The sequence below is a fragment of the Mirounga angustirostris genome, unplaced genomic scaffold (genome assembly GCF_029215605.1).
Source record: "Mirounga angustirostris isolate CCGP_5_RB_7025 unplaced genomic scaffold, mMirAng1.0.hap1 SCAF_4, whole genome shotgun sequence".
NCBI classification, from domain to species: domain Eukaryota; kingdom Metazoa; phylum Chordata; class Mammalia; order Carnivora; family Phocidae; genus Mirounga; species Mirounga angustirostris.
Window position 1 is genome coordinate 165,247,995 of NW_026991712.1, and position 18,480 is coordinate 165,266,474.

An 18,480-nucleotide genomic window follows, 5' to 3' on the forward strand; every position below is an offset into this window, starting at 1 on the left:
GCCCCTCCCCTTTGGAGCAAACCTGAGCCCGTGGACCCTGGATGGAGAAGAACATGGCTGTTGGTACCTTGTAGTGGTGGATGCTATTGGATACAACAACAATTTTAAATACAGTCCACTCATTACTCACAGTAGCTGTGTTCTGTAAAGTTGCCACAAAGACTGAAATAGGAAATACTGAATCATTGCCCCTTGAGGAAATACAGCATTCTTCTGGCCACACTTTCATCAACCAATCAATACATAACCTTGTTTTATGTGTGTTTCTGTTTAAAGACACCTTATCTAATGTATATTGTTGATTCATTAGCACTGAACTCACGGCCAAGAGCACCATAAGTCATTCCAGAACGAAGCTCATCTACCTCACGTGTTTTCTCCCTGAGGCTCATCCCAGCCTCCCTCCGCTTAGGAACTAGACAGCTCTTCAGTGCTACCCTTGGGGGCCCGTTTAAACAGCAATAGCACCCAAAAAAAGCCCCCAAATAAGAAAAATGTGGCACTGAATAGACTACGAAAAAGACACTTGTTTACAGTATGAGGGCTGAAACAAGGCAGAGCGTCACCTCGTTGGACCTCAGCTGGGAACAGGTACATCAGGCAACTTTAAATTTTCACGACTCCGTGCATGCGTGGATCCTTGCGTGACTGCAGAAGTTCCTCGAGTATTGATTTGGGGTTACAAATAGATTTACAAATAGGTGAAGGGCGCTTGGGTGGCTCAGTGGGTTAAGCATCCCACTCTTGGTTTCAGTTCAGGTCATGATCTCACGGTTGTGATTTCGAGCCCCGGGTCTGGCTCCAAGCTGGGTATAGAACTTGCTTAAGGTTCTCTCTCCCTCTTCCCCTCCCCCTGCTCTCTCTCTTTCTTCCCCTCTCTAAAGAGAAAAAAATTATAAGTAGGTGAATTTGCAAATATGGAATCCATGAATAATGACGTTTGTGTCTTTATTTTTTCTGATTATAAAATTAAATAATAAACAGTGCTATATGCATAATGTCCCCTCCATAATCCTAGATCACAGATAAACACCGTTGGAACTGCTATTGAGTTCCGCAGATCTCTGCTAGGCAGATAATGGCTGTGTGCCTATGTGTGACTGTGGGTCTGTGTCTGAGTATCTGTGTGTGTGTGTTTTCCACTTAACAAGATCTCTCGGATAATTTTTAAAAAGAAAAATTCCTGAAGTTATTTTTTAGAGTATGGATGGAAGCAGTCAGCATGCACTGCGGTCAGGACCACCCCGTCTCAGTTCAGACCCCTTGACCACATCAAGTTGGGGAAACAATGATCCAGGAAGAGCAATGGCTTGCCAAGCTTAACTATCACCAGCAGTTTGAGTGAATGTATGCTCCACATCTTAGCCGAGATGGTGTAAGGCCAGCAGAAGGACTGCTGGAAGGGTAAAAAGACTAAAAGCGGAAAACACTGCAAAACATCAAGAGACTGACTTACAGCCAGAGAAAACCATATTCCATACATTTGGGAAGGGGTTGGGGCTACAGAGCAAGGGGAGCTTAGCTATTTGAAAGGATTCAGACAACAGCATCACATAGTAACAGAGCTTCTTCTAAAAACAGCAGTGGGATGGCATGGGGTAGGCCAAGCTGCTGCAAGAAAGAGACCCAAAATACAATGGCTTACCGAAAATGCACGCTTATTTCTCTTTCTCTAGTCCGCGTGGGTGGGTGATTCCACTCCATGTCGTCATTCAGAGCTCAGGTTCCTTATATTTGCTCTGTCAGCCCCTTTGAAGCATTATTGAAGCTCGGTGCCTGGCACATCTGTGTTCCAGCTCGAAGGAAGAGGAAATGGAGCATGGCAGAGCAAAAGCCCAATGCCTTAAGGACTGTTTCTATTTATGTTCTATTAGAAAGGACTTAGTCACAAAGCCACAGTCAGCAGTAAGAGCAACTAGAAAGTGCGGTCTCTAGCAGACCAGCCATTTGGCCGGCTGCTCCATTGCCATAGAAGAGGATAGATTATATGTTGAATAAATGAAGCCTGTCCATCCATCATCAAGCCTTTTTACATTTCTCTTCAAATACTTCAATAATTTAGACGCTCCCCTCCTTACAAAAAAAAATATATTGGGTATGCATATTGGTGTGTTATATGGGATTCTTTTGGTTGCCAACGGAAAGCACAGCCCTATTCAACTTGCTTAAGCAATAAGGTGGGCCACCTCATATATCCAAAAGTCTATGCCTGCGTCAGAGCACCAGCCCTTCTTCCCTAGGACTCTCCCAGCCTCAGTCATGTGTTGGCTGCATCCTCAGACTGGGAGCAAGTTCGCTGCTGCAGCTCCAACCATCACCACCAAACACATACACGATCAGGAAAGGGGGCAGAGTTTTTGAAAGGGAAGAGATCCTTAGCAGAAGTCGCCTCCCCACCAGAGGCTTGACCTCTAGGTTTTTCAGGTTGGATCTGTGTCACATGTCCAAGCCCAAACTATCACTGGCAAGAAGAATGCAACCATCACAATGGACTTGAGCCAAAAGGGGACTTCCTCCTAGACTGGGCTGAGGCCAGCCTTCCCTTGGTCACCTGGGGAAGGGACTCACCTGAACAAAATCAGACTCTGACTGCAAGGAAAAGTGGAGGAATGGTTTGGCATGAGTTACCAACTCATTTCTGGCAATGATGGTGGCACGGGACCAGGTGAGGATCTGGAGGGTACGTAAACAGCCCAGAGGAGTAAACTTTGAACTGTTTCTTAAATTGTACCTCAATAAAGTTTAACTCCAGGGAAGGCATGTCTGGAGAAGGCAGAAACTGGGGAGCCATGATCAATGTCTCTTTCTCACGCCCATATCCAATCCATTACTAAATTCCATAGTGTCTATACTTTCAATACCCTTGCCATCTCTCCTTCCCCAGTGTCTCAGCCCCAGCACAGGTCCCCTGCAGGCACTGTGACAACAGTGATCTAACTGGGGCCAGTCTTTCTTTCGCAGCCTCCATCTTTGTTGCCGTTACTCAGCTACACAGCTGTAATGAGTACCAAGCACCGCGCATATGCAGACATATCAGAAAGGATCCCTGCCTTCACCCTGCTGATGGAATAAGGAGCATCTCTCTGACTCCCTGAAACCCACACCAGACCAAGTCATTCCTCCGCTTGAAAGCCCAGTGCCTCCAGGAAATCTTTTACTGTGACCCACAGCACCCTCCACTCCTTGCCTTCCCCACCCCACCGCCGACAGTATAGAACTACTTGCACTTCCCTCAAAGTGCCCTCCCCTTTCACGCCTCTGTGCTGTCCCCTCTATCTAGAAATCCCTTATCCCCTCTCCATCTGGCATACAAGATAAGGTCTCCTATTACTCTCTCCTTCTCTCCTGCTCCACCCTCCCCACCCGCCAAACACATACGCACGCGCGGGCAGACACACACACACACACACACACACAAACACACAAAATATAAAAACCCCGGAAATGTTTACTGAATGGAGGCTACCTTGGGTCACACAGTAGCCGGTCTGGACTTTCTAAACTTCTCCCCCAAGCACTCCTTAAGAAAGTGAAGAGGAAATCTTGAACTTGCCCTAAGCAAGCAGGCATTCTCTCGAGTTTATCTTTACATTTTATGCAAAGGTTGTATTCTGTACAGATTACAGGACATATCCTTTCTTGTTTTATTAAAAAATATTATTTTTCCAAAATCTTCAAGTCGATGATCCAGAAAGATGCTCCTTGTTTACTCGTTATCCTCTTAAATTAGCTGTCCTCACCCGCCGCAGCGACCCTAAACGACACGCGCACGTTGTTCTGTGTGCAGATCCTGAAGGAACAGCTGGGTTTCGGTCCCGGGGGAGTAGGGGAACGGTGGGGGCGGAGAGGGGGTCCGCAGGCTGGACGCCTGGCCCCGCCTCTCCTCTCCCCCGCCCGCCGTAGGGGCGGAGTCGCCAGGGCCCGGCCCGCGGGGCGGGGAGGGAGTCACTGCCGCCGGGAGCTCGCGCTCGGCTGGTTCCGGGTTGAGAGGCTGCGCTCGGACCTGAGCAGTGGCCGCTGAGCCGGCAGGGGTAAGGGGCCACGCCGGGCGGGGTCTTGGGGCCGGGATCGGGCAGCTGAGCTTGCTCGCACCCCTCCTCTCCTCTGCCACGCACAGCCGCGGCGCAGCTCCGCCTGGCTTCCCCCTTCCCCAGAATTCCCCATCCCCAGCTTCTCCCCCTCCCCCCACTGCACCCATCCAGGGGTTTCAGCACCCCCTAAGGCCTCCGCCCCCCTCCTGGATCCTCTTCTCCCAGCACCCATCCCTTCAGACTGTCCCTTACTCTAGAACCTCCTTGCCAGGAGCCTCTTCCCTCAGACACCAAGGCCCCCTCCCTCCAGCACCCATCGCTTCGAGTCACCCACTACCTCGAGACCACCTTCCTGGACTCGCATCCCGACTAGTCTCTACCCTGCACCTCTTCCTCGCGTCTCCCCCTTCCCTCCCGGACAGCCCCCCTTCCTTCTGTAGCTCCTACTCTTGCCTCTCCCCGCCTGCTCCCGGCACCCATCCCTCGGTGCGGCCCCCGACAGCGCCGCGCTCGCTCAGCCGCCCCCCTGCATCTCAGGGCCCCCTCTCCGCCGCCCCCAGCGCCATGGCGTGCAGCCTCAAGGACGAGCTGCTCTGCTCCATCTGTCTGAGCATCTACCAGGACCCGGTGAGCCTGGGCTGCGAGCACTACTTCTGCCGCCGCTGCATCACTGAGCACTGGGTGAGGCAGGAGGCGCAGGGCGCCCGCGACTGCCCCGAGTGCAGGCGCACGTTCGCCGAACCCGCGCTCGCGCCCAGCCTCAAGCTAGCCAACATCGTGGAGCGCTACAGTGCCTTCCCGCTGGACGCCATCCTCAACGCGCGCCGCGCGGCGCGACCCTGCCAGGCGCACGACAAGGTCAAGCTCTTCTGCCTCACGGACCGCGCGCTGCTCTGCTTCTTCTGCGATGAGCCGGCGCTGCACGAGCAGCACCAGGTCACCGGCATCGACGATGCCTTCGAGGAGTTGCAGGTGAGCTGCCCGGCCGGCCGGGGGCGGGGCCGGGGCCGGGGGCGGGGTCAGGGCTGGACCGTGGGCTGGGCCTAGTCAAAATTGTCACGGGGCGGGGCCGCCGGCAGGGTCAGGGCCCTATCAGAATTAGTACCGGACGGGGACGGGGCGGGGCCGCGATGAGAGGGCGGGGCGATGGGGGCGGGGCCTAGGGCCGTCGCGTCTGGCCGCGTCTGAGACAGACCCGAAGTGGGGGTGGGTCCTTGGTTGGGGAGGGGTCACCCATGGAGTGGCATGGCCGGCACCAGTGAGGTCAGAGCTGGCCCAGGTACGGGCTTGGGGCAGGGTTGGGGACGGGGACGAATCAGAGCTGGAGGGCTACTGTCTGGGGTCAGGGGCCTGGACCTGAAGGCAGGGTCCACAAATGAATGGTTCAGGACAGAGTTGGGACGAAGACGCAGATGGGAATGGGAACACTATCAAGTCTAGACAGGGGGCGGGGCCGCCGTCCGGGAATGGGTCAGGACTGTTTGGGGTAGCTGAGGGGCAGGCTTGGGGCACCATGGGGCGGGTCTCAATCAGGTGTGCATCAGGATCTAGGGGGCAGTACCAGGGCTAGATTGCGCTGGGCAGGCAGGATGAAATCTGAGAGAGGGTCTAAGTTATGGCCATCTAAACTGCAGAGAGGGTGAGTTTGGGTGCCAAGGCCTAGGCCAGGGTGTGTGAGGGATTAAAGCTGGGATCAAGTCCAGGTACTGTAAGAAACTATTTTGGGTTTAAACCAGAGGAGAGGCCAGGTTGACAGTGGGAACAGGACTTAAGACTCAAGATTTGGAGAATAAGGACCTGAAGTGGGGTGATTCAAGAAAAGGGAAGGGGGTGGATCTCTGGGAGTCTCCAGAGGCTTTTGATGACCTCCTTGGCTCTGTCACCCTTATCAAGACCTTTGAAGACTAAATGAAACAGTATATGCAGGGTAACCTGAGCATAGTCAGCCCAGGACTATAAATGATCTCCCGTAAACATTCCCATCGTCACTGACCAACTCCTACTCAGTTCTCAAAGCCCTGCTCGAATGTCCTCTCAGTGTAAGGCTTCCCCAAGCTCCCCTGGCCAAAAAAAAAAAAAAAAAAAAGGCATTAGGGCTGCATTTCCTCAAATATCCTCTGTTAATAAGTGTGCTGTTTTAAAAAGTAGTGTTCCAAGATCAGCTATATTGGGGAATATAGTATATTCTCGATACCCCCTTGGAGGATTCTCCATGTACATTTTGCATATTAAAGGTTTGGAGAAATCTTGTAGCAAAGAAATCCATTTAATGTGTTTACTAGAATGGCACCCAAGCTTATTTCAGCCTGGAAGTCTAGAATCTTTACCTCCACCTAAACCATTTCAATCCACCAGTCCTGTATCTTTGACCTTAGGATATCAGTCTAGCACACAGTTCCCAAAGAGCAGAGACGGTCTGTAATTCATCATATCTATGGCCCAAAAGCCTGGCACGTCAGTACTCATCAGTAAAGTTTGAATAATGAATGAGTGAATGACCAATTCTGGCCTGAGCAGTCCCAGACTGGAGCCTTTGGAAGCAGATCTTTCACTCATTTTTTTTAATATGCAGTGGACTAACTTGGCAGGCAGTGAGCTCCCTGGCCCTTGAGATGCTTAAGCAGGAGCTAAATAACTACTTTCCCCTACGTTGTAGGATGTGTCCTCCCCGCACCGCCCCCCCCAACCAACATGAGTCTCTGCAAGTCAGCCTGCACTTAGCAGATGTCTGTGGATGACCCTTGGCCCAGGAGAAATGGCCCCATGTTCACCATCTCTCCCTCCCTGCCCTTTTCATCCCCAAACCATGGCTGACTTCCTCCCAGTCTGGCTTTTTGAGGATGGAGAGCAAGAACTGGGGGCTCTGGGAGCTTGCACAGGCTGGCATGGGCCCTCTATCCCCAGAGCATTTTGTGCCGGGCCCTAGTATCCCCATCTCTCCATCTGTGAAGTCACATAAACAGGAAGGGGAGAAACTTTGACACGGCTGGGTGCAGGTGGTGAGGGTTTGAAGGGACTCTGTCTGAAACCATCTGTCCAACCTCTTCCTAATATAGATGTGGAGACTGAGGTCCAGAGAGGTGATGGGACTTGTCCCAAAGCTACACTACCAGACAATGAGAGAGCCAGGCTAGAAAGCTCCGCCTGCCCCAGGCCAGATCCCTCCTCTGCCGCGTAGCTCCTCCTCTCCCTGTCTACTTTCTAGCTAGAGAGGCCTCTGCCTTCTGAGCCTGGGTTCCCCTGAGTGCAAACCAGGAAATCAGAACAATTGTGTTTTCGGTTTTTTGCAATCCATTCCATGTCCTGGGGAATGCAGGAGAAATTAAATGTGTATTTTCTCTAAATGTTATTGAAACACTTTTACTCCTCGGTGAAAAGAACAAGACGGCCACTCACCTACCTTCTAGTGCACTATCCTGCGGTCAGATAGACTTGGGCTCCAAACCTTCCTTCAGCCCTGTCTGTGTGACTCGGCAAGTCCCTTCATGTAAGCCTTGATGCTCTGGTCTGTAGACTAGGGTCACAATGGTTCTTTCCTACCAGGATTTCAGGAGGCTGACCTGAGGTGAATTGCTGTTTGAGATGGTTGGCACAGGGGAGGGGCTGGGTCAGCATGCCCCCTCCCATCCTTTCTCCTTCTACCTGTGAGACCTCACGTGCCCAGCTGGGCAAATGCCCAGCCCAGCCTCTCTTGCCTGAGAGGAGACCTTGCTTTGGCTCCTCCTTTGGGCTTGGCAAGAAGGTGGCAGAGAAACATGCCTTCCGCCCTGGAGTGGGGAACTCCTGGGTGAAGGTCAAGCCACTCCCCACCCCACCTGCCTCTCTCACCTTGTGGGGTAACATAATCAACAGAGCAGGGCTCATTCACTACGTGTGCACCGGGAATGAGGCTGAGCCTGCCCGGCACACCCCCTCCTCTCGCGGCTCTCCTAGAGCCTGGGCTTGGGCCCCTTTCCTGGAGAATAACAGACTCAGAGCTGCAGGGCCTTGGAGATCTTTTGGTGCAACCCTCACTTGACAGATGGGGCAGTGGCAGAGGAGGAGGGAGCAGACCTTGCCCCAGGCCCGAGGCCAAGAGGAGGCTGTGCCTGGGCTCAGCTGGAGTCTCCTCACATCCCACCGAGCGGTTGGCCTGCAGCTTTTACATTTATTATAAATCCTGGAGGCAGCAGAGCAGAAAGGTGAAGAACTCTGGCTTTGTACTGGGCAGCTTCAGTCCTGGTGCTACCATTTTCTGGCAGTGTGGCCTTAGAAGAGTTACTTCCACCTCTGAGCTTCGAGTCCCTCATTGACAGCAAAAGGGGGCGGATGAGGGCGCCTGGGTGGCTCAGTCGGTTAAGCGACTGCCTTCGGCTCAGGTCATGATCCTGGAGTCCCAGGATCGAGTCCCGCATCGGGCTCCCTGCTTGGCAGGGAGTCTGCTTCTCCCTCTGACCCTCCTCCCTCTCATGCTCTCTGTCTCTCATTCTCTCTCTCGCAAATAAATAAAATCTTAAAAAAAAGGGGGGGGGCGGATGAAATGAGATGGCATTTGCAAGAACTTAGTACTGCACTCGGCACATAGTAAGCACTCAGTAAATGACAGCTGTAGTATGTTATCATACTGGGCGCTATTGACATTTGGGGCCAGGTAAGTCTTTGTGTGCAAGGCAATCTTGTGCATTGTAGAATGTTTAGGAGTATCCCTGGCCTCTGACCACTAGCGCTAACCAGCAGTGCTTCCCACTCCCCTCACCCCCTCCACCCTCCCACCCCACCAAGCTGTGACAACCAAAAACATCTCCAGACTTCATCAAATGTCTCCTGGGTCAGAGTCACCCCTGGTTGAGAACCTTGGCCTAGAGAAGCTCGAGGCTCAGCTCAAATGTCACCTCCTCCATGAAGCTTTCCCTGACCTGCCAAAGCAGAATTGCTTTGAACTTGATTCCAATACTGGGGTCAGATCCTAACATCATCATTGATGAGCTGTGTGTCCTTGGTCAGGTCACTTCACTTCTCTAAGCCTCCCCCACTGCTCATCTATAACATGGGGATAAGATGACCTCCCTGGGAAGGATGTTCTAAGGGTTAGGGGTGCTGTAGCAAAAGTGCCTGATACTGTGCCTACCACTGAGCAGCACCCAACAATTTTTAAGGGATTGTTTTCTGATTATAAAATTAACATAATCAGGGCGCCTGGGTGGCTCAGTCGGTTAAGCGACTGCCTTCGGCTCAGGTCATGATCCTGGAGTCCTGGGATCGAGTCCTGCATCGGGCTCCCTGCTCAGCAGGGAGTCTGCTTCTCCCTCTGACCCTCCTCCCTCTCATGCTCTCTGTCTCTCATTCTCTCTTTCAAATAAATAAATAAAATCTTATTAAAAAAATTAACATAATCAACAGAGCTATGTAATATAAAAGTTAAAGTCCCCCCCCCATAATCTCACCCCATAGAAAAACATGGTTAGAATTGATTTGTGATTCTTCGAATTTTTATTGTGTAAAAGCATGTGAGCGGGTGTATGCGTGTGTGCGTGCCTCCCCCCCCACCTTGTTCTTTCACTGCTGAGCATTGGACCGCAGAGCCAAAGGGAGGGAGGGAGCCCCATCTCAGAAGGGTTTGGAGCTTCTCAGCCAATACCTATTGGGCCCTGGCGCACTGCCTGGGACTAGACTAAGCACTTTTCTTGTATTACCTCATTTAATCTTCATAAAACCCTGTCGAGTGCGTCCTGCCATTTACTCCTTTTCCAGATAAAGAAACAGGCTCAGAGGAATTGAGTGCTTTGTTCAGTCACCCAGCTGGGAGGCAGCAGGGGCAGGATTAGGAGCCAGTCTGACTGGGCCACTCAGCCTCCCAGCTACCTCTGAGGGCCAGGTAGCACCCCCCCCCCCCCCGCCCACCTTTCCCCACCTCCCCCACGCTGCCTGTCTTTGTGTTTCAAGAACTCAACACAGGGTCAGGCTAAGGACACTGTCTATACTAGCTGATGCCCTGAGGGCAGGTGGCTGGATGTCATCTTGGTCAGACATGCATCCGGCTCTCTGGCCTGAGACCTCAGCTTCCATGCCTCCAGAGAAGGGATCACATTCAGTCCCAGCCACCCCCTCCAGGCCTTATGTGACCACTGGAGCCTTTCCCAAGGCCTCTGTCCTGCCAGGGGAGACGGTGCCGCACCAGCCTTGGGTGGGAGCCCCGACGAGCTGGGCGTGGTGACCCAGAGCCTCCAAGAGGCAGCCACGTGGGGGAAAGGGCGGGGTGAGGGGACTGGGTTCAAATCCTGGCCCCAGCTTCTTCCAGCTGAGCAGAAGGCACTGCCTCCTCTCAGCCTTTCCCAGCCTGGGAGATCGAAGTAACAACAAGACTGTCCCCTTGCTGCATAAAGAGGGAGAGAGACTCGCTGCCGGTCCAGACAGCTAACGGCTGTGAAGCTGCTTTATTTGGCGCCTCGGACAGGGAAGCAGCCGGGTTGTTTGTTCCAAGGAGGCAGCCTCTGCTGTCCCTTCTCCCAGCAGAGGACAGGATTTACGTGCAAAAGAGCAGCCTCCACGGAAGGGACCGTGGAGGCTGGCAGTGAGTCAAACTCGGGCTTGCTGTTGGCATCCCCACTTCCCTCCTCACAGGTGTCCGTGGGCTGCCAGGAATGTTCATCCAGGACACCTTGGCTAGGCACAGGCCACAGTGTAGGAACTTGAATTTGGGCCGCCTCGGGACATTTATTTCACAGAAGGCAAAGGATCGGGTGGGCAGTGACAACAGAAAGAAGAACAACTCTAAGAAAACACTAGCCAGCGCTCATCAGGCACTGGCTGTGACCTAGGTGCTGGGACGGCCATGAAATCCTTTCTCCTTTCCCAGTTCCTTGTGTGGGGCTTGCACCAGCACCACTTCGCAGATGAAGACATTGAGGCTGAGAGGTTCAGTAACTTGCCCAAGATGGAGTGGGTGTGGGAGGGTGCAAGACGGGTGCAGGCGGGAGCCAGAGCTGGGAGCTCAGACTCCGGTCTGTCTGACCCAGAACTCAGCCTCCTCACCGACATCCTGACTGCCTCATGCAGCATCCGGCGGCAGAGGGGCCTCAGAAACCGTGGCACAGCCTCATTTACTTTGCAGACCCTGAGCTCTGCTTGGACACTGGGGTGGGTGTGGAGGATTTGGAGGTGGGGTCCATCTGGAATTAGGGATTCACTCAGTAATTTCTTCAGTCAGCACTCCTGCTGCAGCCGCTGGGGGCCAGGCCGTGCGCTGGGCCCCAGAGAGTGCCTGTGGGGGGGGGCGGGGGAGCCAGGCCCATCGACCGCGGCGTCATGGCCCCGGCTCCTCTGGCTGTAACTGAGAGTCGTCCAGGCCTCCGTGGGGCTGACGGTTGAGCTGAGGGCAGAGAGAGAAGACATTGTGGACACCAGGGGTAAAGCCATCCACGGCCCCCATTGCCCGGGGGCAGGGGCAGGGGTTCAGAAACTGTGCCCACTGCCACGGCACCAGTAAGTGTTGCTGGAACTGGAACTCAGGTTGTCAGCCCAGGGACAGGCCTGGAGATGAGTGGGTGGGTAATTGTGGCTGGAGAGGAGGGCGTCTGGGGCCTGGCAGGAATGGGAGAGTGAGGTTGCATGGGCCCACTCTCAAATCCCTACCCCAAGGAGCTTGGATTCATTCCTGGAGACTCTGGGGAGCCAGGACCTGGTTTGAGCCAGCAAGCGGGGCCTGGTCAGGCCTGCAGGATGGGCAGTGGGCAGCTGGAGGGCTGGGAGAGCCTGGGGGCAAGGGGAGCAGCGAGGAGGCCTTGCAAGAGACTGCGGGTGGTCCGGGAAGATCTGGGAGGGGTGGGGTTCAAAGAGAGAGAGGACATGCAAGAGTTCAGGCCGGTGGGGTGGGGGGAGCAGAAGCATCAAGGGTTCTGGGCGTGGGAGAGGGATGGGGGAGAGGAAGAAGGTGGGGCAAGTTCAGTTGGCCATGTTGAGATTTCTGGTGTCCTTGGGTCAGAGCAGGAGAGAGAGTGGTATCGGAGCGTGGAGAAGGGGAGGGGGCCTGGGCCCCTACGTGGCCCTTTCTCGGGATCATCTTATTTAGTCCCACCCCAACCCCATGGGTGACTCTGATGCCCATTTTACAGATAAGGCTCTGAGAGGTGGGCCCTGAGAGGGGAAGAGGTGATCCGCCCAAGGTCATCCAGCCGGGACTCGAATCCAGAGTTCACGCTATCTGCCCTGGGCAGCACTGCTTGGTGTCGGGGGTGAGAAGGGTCCCTGAAGCCTTCAGGAGATGGCTTCCTGCAGCAGCTTTGCCCTCTAGGCTGGGAGAGGGGTGGCCCCACAGGAGGGGCTGTCTGGCCTGGGGAGCATAGGAACTCTGGCTCTCTGTCCTCCCCCCCACCCCGAGCTGCTGCCCCAGTCCTGGCCTCTCCAAACCTATGGGAGCCCCAGAGCCTCTCAGCTGACATTTGCATAATTGCTACTCAGGTCTGCGCCAGCCCTAACTGTGCTCGTCCCCAAAGGAAGGGGCACAGAGCTGTGGCTCTGCCCTCTGAGGTTTGTCCCTCCCGACTCCCCCCCTCCTGACATGCTCCTGCTCTGATGGGGCCGGCAGAGTCCAGCTCCCCCAAGCTGACCTTCAAGGCCTCCCCCACCCCCTGCTCTCACCCCAGCTAGCCCCACTGGCCTTCCCAGCTTGGGACTCCACCCACCTGTCCAGATCTGGCTCCCATCATCCCCACCTGCCCCCCACTTCCTGCACACACCAGGTGTGCCCCTGCCCGACTAGTCTGTCCACCTGGGATGCTCTGGCCCCACCCAGGAGGCCCGAAGGAACCCTGCGCATCCATCCATCTTCCCTGGGCTTTCCATCAGAAATAAAGTCTCTCCTGGACACTCTGCCAGTTCTGACTTCCTGTCTCACATGTCATCGGGATGATGATGATGACCATGACAGCAGCCAAGAGTGACTGAGTGTACCCTGGGCGTCGTGTCAGGGCATGAATTAAGTCATCGGATCCTCACAACCACAGAGCCAACACTGATATTAGCTGCACTTTACAGATTTGGAAACAGAGCTGTGTGACCTGAGGCAAGCTGTCTGACCTCTCTGAGCCTCTGTTTCCCCCTCCGTGAGATGGAGGTGATAAAGGCACTCACCTCATGAGGTGGTTGTGAGAATTGCGTGACATGCGCCTGTGAACCCAAACCTCAGCACGGCCCTTCTTCCTACTAAGCCCCGTAGAGCTTCCTGTTTTGTGTCTCCCTTCTGCCGGCCGTGCATTTTCCGGTTGGCTCTCCTCTGTCAAGCTGTGCGGCCCCGGACCAGTGAGTCCCTTTTCGTGGACCTCAGTTTCCTGTTAGAGAGTTCCAGAGGGTTTGACCAGATGGTTCCCGGTGCTCCGCATCTGTGCTGTCTGAGACATTAGCCACCGGTCCCATGTGGCTCTTGAGCACTTGAAACGTGTAACCCAACACCTCGGTGCGGCTGCGGAACTGAGTTTCAGTTTTATTTCATTTCAAACCATGTTAACTTTAGTAGCCGCATGTGGTTGCTGGCTGCTTTGTTGGACAGTGCGGGTCTGGACCAAGAGGCAAGGCTGGAGAAGAAGTTTGGGGCCAGGGGTGAAGGCCTTGAGTGCCACGCTCCAGCTTCGTGGCCGTCTTCCCAGACACCGTGGGAATGCTACAGTGGGGCACGGGGAAGAAGCGTGGACAGATCTGTCCCCTAGAAGTCCCTCCAGCTGCTCTGTGGGGCACTTGGAACGCGCAGGGGCAGACGGGAGCCTAGGGTCACAGTCCAGAAAAGCAGGGGTGAAAACCAAACCAGGGGCAGTGGGTGCAGACAGGAGACAACTGGCAAGACAAACCCGATGACCCGTTGCCCTGGTGGGCGGGCAGTAACAAGGATAACTCCCAGCTTTCTCACTTGGATGGCAGTAGGGATGGGGGTGGCCTTCGCTGAGATGGGGACCTGGGAAGAGCAGCAAGTCTGGTGTCCCTTAACCCTATTCCAGCATTCTCTGTCATGTTAATGCATGTGTCCCTGGCTTGCCCCCCAACTCATCTGCACCCCTCCTGAGGCATCCCTCTGCCTGTTGCTGACACAGCACCGTGTGGGCCCAAGGAGAGCTCCGCGCATGTTTGTGGAATGGGCAAAGGAGTGTTCTGTTGCTCCCAGGGTCCAGGAGGAAGAGGCAGGCCTGCCTCCTCGATCAGTCATCAGGGACCCAGGTTCCTTCCTCCTCCTGCCTCTCTGGACTTCCATCTGTACAGCTACCTCATGGCCCGAGGCGACTCCCGCAGTTGCAGGGGTCCTGTCCGTGGGAGCGCTCTGCTGTCACAGCACGAGCTGCCCCCAGGGTCCCATCTAACTCCTGTTTCCAAGGCTGGCTCCTCCTCATCCTGCCGCTGTGTCATCTCAGGTGACAGCTCAGAGAAGAGGGTCCTTCCCTGACCACCTTCCCCCAAACTCACCCCCATCCCGCACTGCTTTATCTTCTCTAGAGCACAGACCATAACCCGGAGTCACCTGGTTCTTTTGTTATTTTCCTTGCTCGTTATCTCTCTTCCCCACCACACTGGACGGTCCCTGTGGGTAGGGACTGTCTGTCTCACTCTCTGCTGTATCCCCAGAGCCTCAGCAGTGCCTAGCACAGAGGAGTTGCTCGGTAAATATTTGTTGCATGACTAAGGGATAGTAAGCAAAGGTGATTTCTGCATGCTTCCCTTAGCGTGTCATCATGACCATCTTCCCGTGTCGCTACCTCATCTGTAAAATTAGTTGGACCAGATGTTTTCCAAGGGTCCTCCCTGCTCTGATGAGCTCAGTGAGTAGGAGGGAGATGAGGGTGAACGGGTAAGTCAGCTCCCTGGCATCTCTCACAGCCCAGGCTGACTGGAAAACCCAGGTCCTGCTCAGAGGCTGTTTCCACAGAGCAAACTTCCTTGAGCCCCATCTTAGTGTCAGGCCGTTGATGGGTACGGGGGATAGAGAGCAGTGACTGGTAAGGGCCCGCCCCGCAGGACTCATGGGCTCATGGGGGGGGGAAGGGCACTAGGGACAGACAGGAGAACTAGTAATGATACAGTGAGCTAACTGCCCAGTACGTGCAGACAGCTGGCCCTGTCATGGGTGTACCCACCTCAATACCACATTCATTCATTTGACAAATATTCATTGAGGCCCTACTGTGTGCTGGGCACTGTTCTAAACACTGGGGATCCAACAATGAACAAGCCAGACAGGACTCCTGCCCTCATGATATTCACAGTCTGGTGGAGGAGATGAGCGGTAAACACACTAACAAGTGAGCAAGAGCATCTCGGACAGCAGAAGGCGCTAGGAGGACCTCGAAGCAGGATGTGGGACAGAGGGTGTAGGGGATGATGCTGTACATGGGGTGATCCGGCAAGACCTCCCTGAGGAGGTGGCATCTGAGCTGATATGTCAATGACACAAAGGAATCACCGGGAGAAAATCTGAGTGGAGTGCACTGGCCGGAGGAAGCAGCAAGGGCAAAATCACGAGGCAGAGACAAGCCCGTGTCAGAGCAACAGGACGAAGGCCGCTTTGGCTGCATGGGAGTGAGGGGAGAGGGATGGGGAGACAGGTGTGGCACGAGGGTGAGGCGCAGCATTGAAGCAGGCACCCCAAAACTCAGTGATTGAGATGGGTAATACTTAATGCAATTTTAAAATATCAATATTAAAGCAGAAAAAAAAAAAAAAAACCCGGGGCGCCTGGGTGGCTCAGTTGGTTAAGCGACTGCCTTTGGCTCAGGTCATGATCCTGGAGTCCCGGGATCGAATCCCACGTCGGGCTCCCTGCTCGGCGGGGAGTCTGCTTCTCCCTCTGACCCTCCTCCCTCTCATGCTCTCTGTCTCTCATTCTCTCTCTCAAATAAATAAATAAAATCTTTAAAAAAAAAAAAAAAGAAGTGAGCTCTCGGGGCGCCTGGGTGGCTCAGTTGGTTGAGCAACTGCCTTCGGCTCGGGTCATGGTCCTGGAGTCCCGTGATCAAGTCCCGCATCGGGCTCTCTGCTCGGCGGGGAGTCTGCTTCTCCCTCTGACCCTCCTCCTCCTCATGCTCTCTGTCTCTCATTCTCTCTGTCTCAAATAAATAAATAAAATCTTTAAAAAAAAAAAACCCATGATGAACAAAATATCAAATTTTTAAATAAAAACAAAATCACTAGCAGCGTCATGCTGAGCCCTACTGGAACCTGAGGCAAAGGAAAAATCAGTAATACTGCTCGTGGCCTTTCTTAAGGTTTCCATATGTTGTGTAGTATGGGTTTTTGTCACTGTTTGTCATGGGTGTCATCACTGTAGAAACCATGTCACCCACCTGACGTCAAGATCATGGTCCACTTATGGTTTTACCCTTACTTGCTTGGCTGCATGCTTTGGGGCCAGTTTCATGACCTCTCTGTACCAATTTTTCCATTGGAAAATGGAGGTATTAATAGTGCCTTCCTCTGTGTTATTGAGAGGATTAAACGACCCAATTCAAGCACAGGCCTGAGAACAGCGCCCAGCCCACTGGACGCGTGAGTCGAAGCGAGCACAGTGGTACGGCCTTGGTACCCACCCGAGGAGGCTAAGCCGGGAGCCCCCGCCCGCGAATCAGGCTGGGGCCGAATGTATGTGAGGGCGGGTTGGAGACAGGGAGGCCCTAAGCTCCCAGAGAGGAGGCTGTCGCAAACCTCCAGATGAAAGATGGAAAGATGAAGGCAGCCCGGGTATCTGGGAGACTGGGGGGTTGTTGAACTGTGCGGGGAGGACGGTGTTGGGCCGGGGCGCGGCAGCGCGGCGACGGTGGGGCCCGGGCCCCGCATCCAGGCCTTGTGTTGTTCCAGAGGGAGCTGAAGGAGCAGCTTCAGGCCCTTCAGGACAGCGAGCGGGAGCACTGCGAGGCGCTGCAGCTGCTGAAGCGACAGCTGGCCGAGACCAAGGTGAGCCCGGCCCGGCGCGGGGGCGGGGCCTGCGGGGGGCGGGGCCCTCTGGGAGGAGGGGCGGGGCTTAAAGGTGCCAAATCTGTCCGGGGCGGGGCCTGAGGAGGGGCGGGGCTTAAAGGTACCAGACCCATTATGAGAAGGGCGGGGCTGGGGGCCGTGGAACAGAGGCCGGAGCTTCCATGAAGGTAAATGAGACCCGCTCCTAGGACTGAGGGAAAGGATTTGGGCTGGTGCCCGGGTTTAAGGGTGGGGCCCTTTCTCCCGTCCTGCTCTGAGTGGAAGGTGAGGTGGGACCAGGGAGCAATCCGCAGGAGCCAACCCTGAGCCTGTTCCCTGGAAGCCCTCCTGATGATTGGTGGCCCAGCCTTGGTATCACTAGGCAGACGGTGGGGATATGGACTCTACTGCAAAGTAGGGCCAATCCCTGTAGTCTCTGGCTGCAATGGTTTGAAAAGAAAGGCTTTTTCTGGACCTGAGAGGGAGGCCCTGGATTCTGATCCAGCCACTAACTGGCTGTGTGACTTTGGGTAAACTGCATCCTTTTCTGACCCCCCACTCTTCCCATCTGTCCACCGGAGACCCTGCCAGGCTCCTTCTAGCCCTGAAATTCTGGATCCCAGGGCCTTCCTCTGAGTTCCCCGCACTGATGTCTCACTAACTGGACAAGGCTTGCTTTGATTTCTGCCCTTTCTGGGACCAGGAACTGGGGACCCAGGCCCAGCTGCTAAGCTCTACGTTGATTTCAGTCTGGCCCCGCTCACTAGCAGAGGTGCAACTGCCAGCAGCAGCTGAACTAGAGCCTTAGGAATGCTCTGGACCTCTGGGGGTCACCTGGGGCCTGGAGAGGCCATTGGAGATCCAGATCTGTGCCCCAGCTCGGCCACCAACCCATGTGGGATCTCAGGGAGGTCATGACAAACATTTCTTTAGAGAACGTTCTGGAATGCCTGCGGGCAGGACCCTCAGCAGGCCATAGATGAGAAACAGAGGACGCTAGCCTATTTGCCTTCCAGAGCCTCAGTTTCCCTATCTGCCTGGTGATTCTGCACCCTCAGGTGAAGAGAAGCAAATGGAAGCCTCTATGTGAATGAGAGCGAATATTATGGTCTAGTTTTTCCCCAGCGTTCTCTTCTCTCCGCTCCCCATTGTTTTTCTCCACTGACCTTTTCCTCCCCTGCTTTCCTGTCCATCTGTCTACCTCTGGGGGGTCCTGTGGGGCCACCTCCCCCTCCAGTTCCCCCAGCCCTGCTTCCTGTCTGGACTGGGGTGTTTATACAAGAAATGCCTATGGATGCTTTGGAGGTCATATTTCACCTGGTGCCTGACTCGGTTTTCCTGCAGCGCCTGTCCCTCCAATGGCCCGGCCTGAGGGCCTGTCTGATCTCCCTCCCTGGGCCCAATGTTTTCCTTGGTCGGTGCTGACCAAGTGACGCTTTCTTGGCAGGGTGTTTTTCTGAACTGGCCCCAGTTCCTCCGATCCCCGGTGTGTTCCCAGGGATGTGGTGGGCTGGGGTAGGGGCTGCTTTCCCAACCACAGCAC

The 18,480-nt window shown here is 54.6% G+C and overlaps 1 protein-coding gene across 1 annotated transcript in view; it reads left to right on the forward strand.

The window, feature by feature from the left end:
• The first annotated feature begins 3,947 nt into the window (after positions 1 to 3,947).
• The window catches only part of TRIM62 (tripartite motif containing 62), a 29,823-nt gene continuing 15,290 nt past the window's right edge, over positions 3,948 to 18,480 (forward strand). The window contains exons 1-2 of the mRNA XM_045898149.3: positions 3,948 to 5,003; positions 16,842 to 16,937. Of these exons, the coding sequence (XP_045754105.1) occupies positions 4,596 to 5,003; positions 16,842 to 16,937 (504 nt within the window). The 5' untranslated portion in view covers positions 3,948 to 4,595. The remainder of the gene's footprint in view (positions 5,004 to 16,841; positions 16,938 to 18,480) is intronic.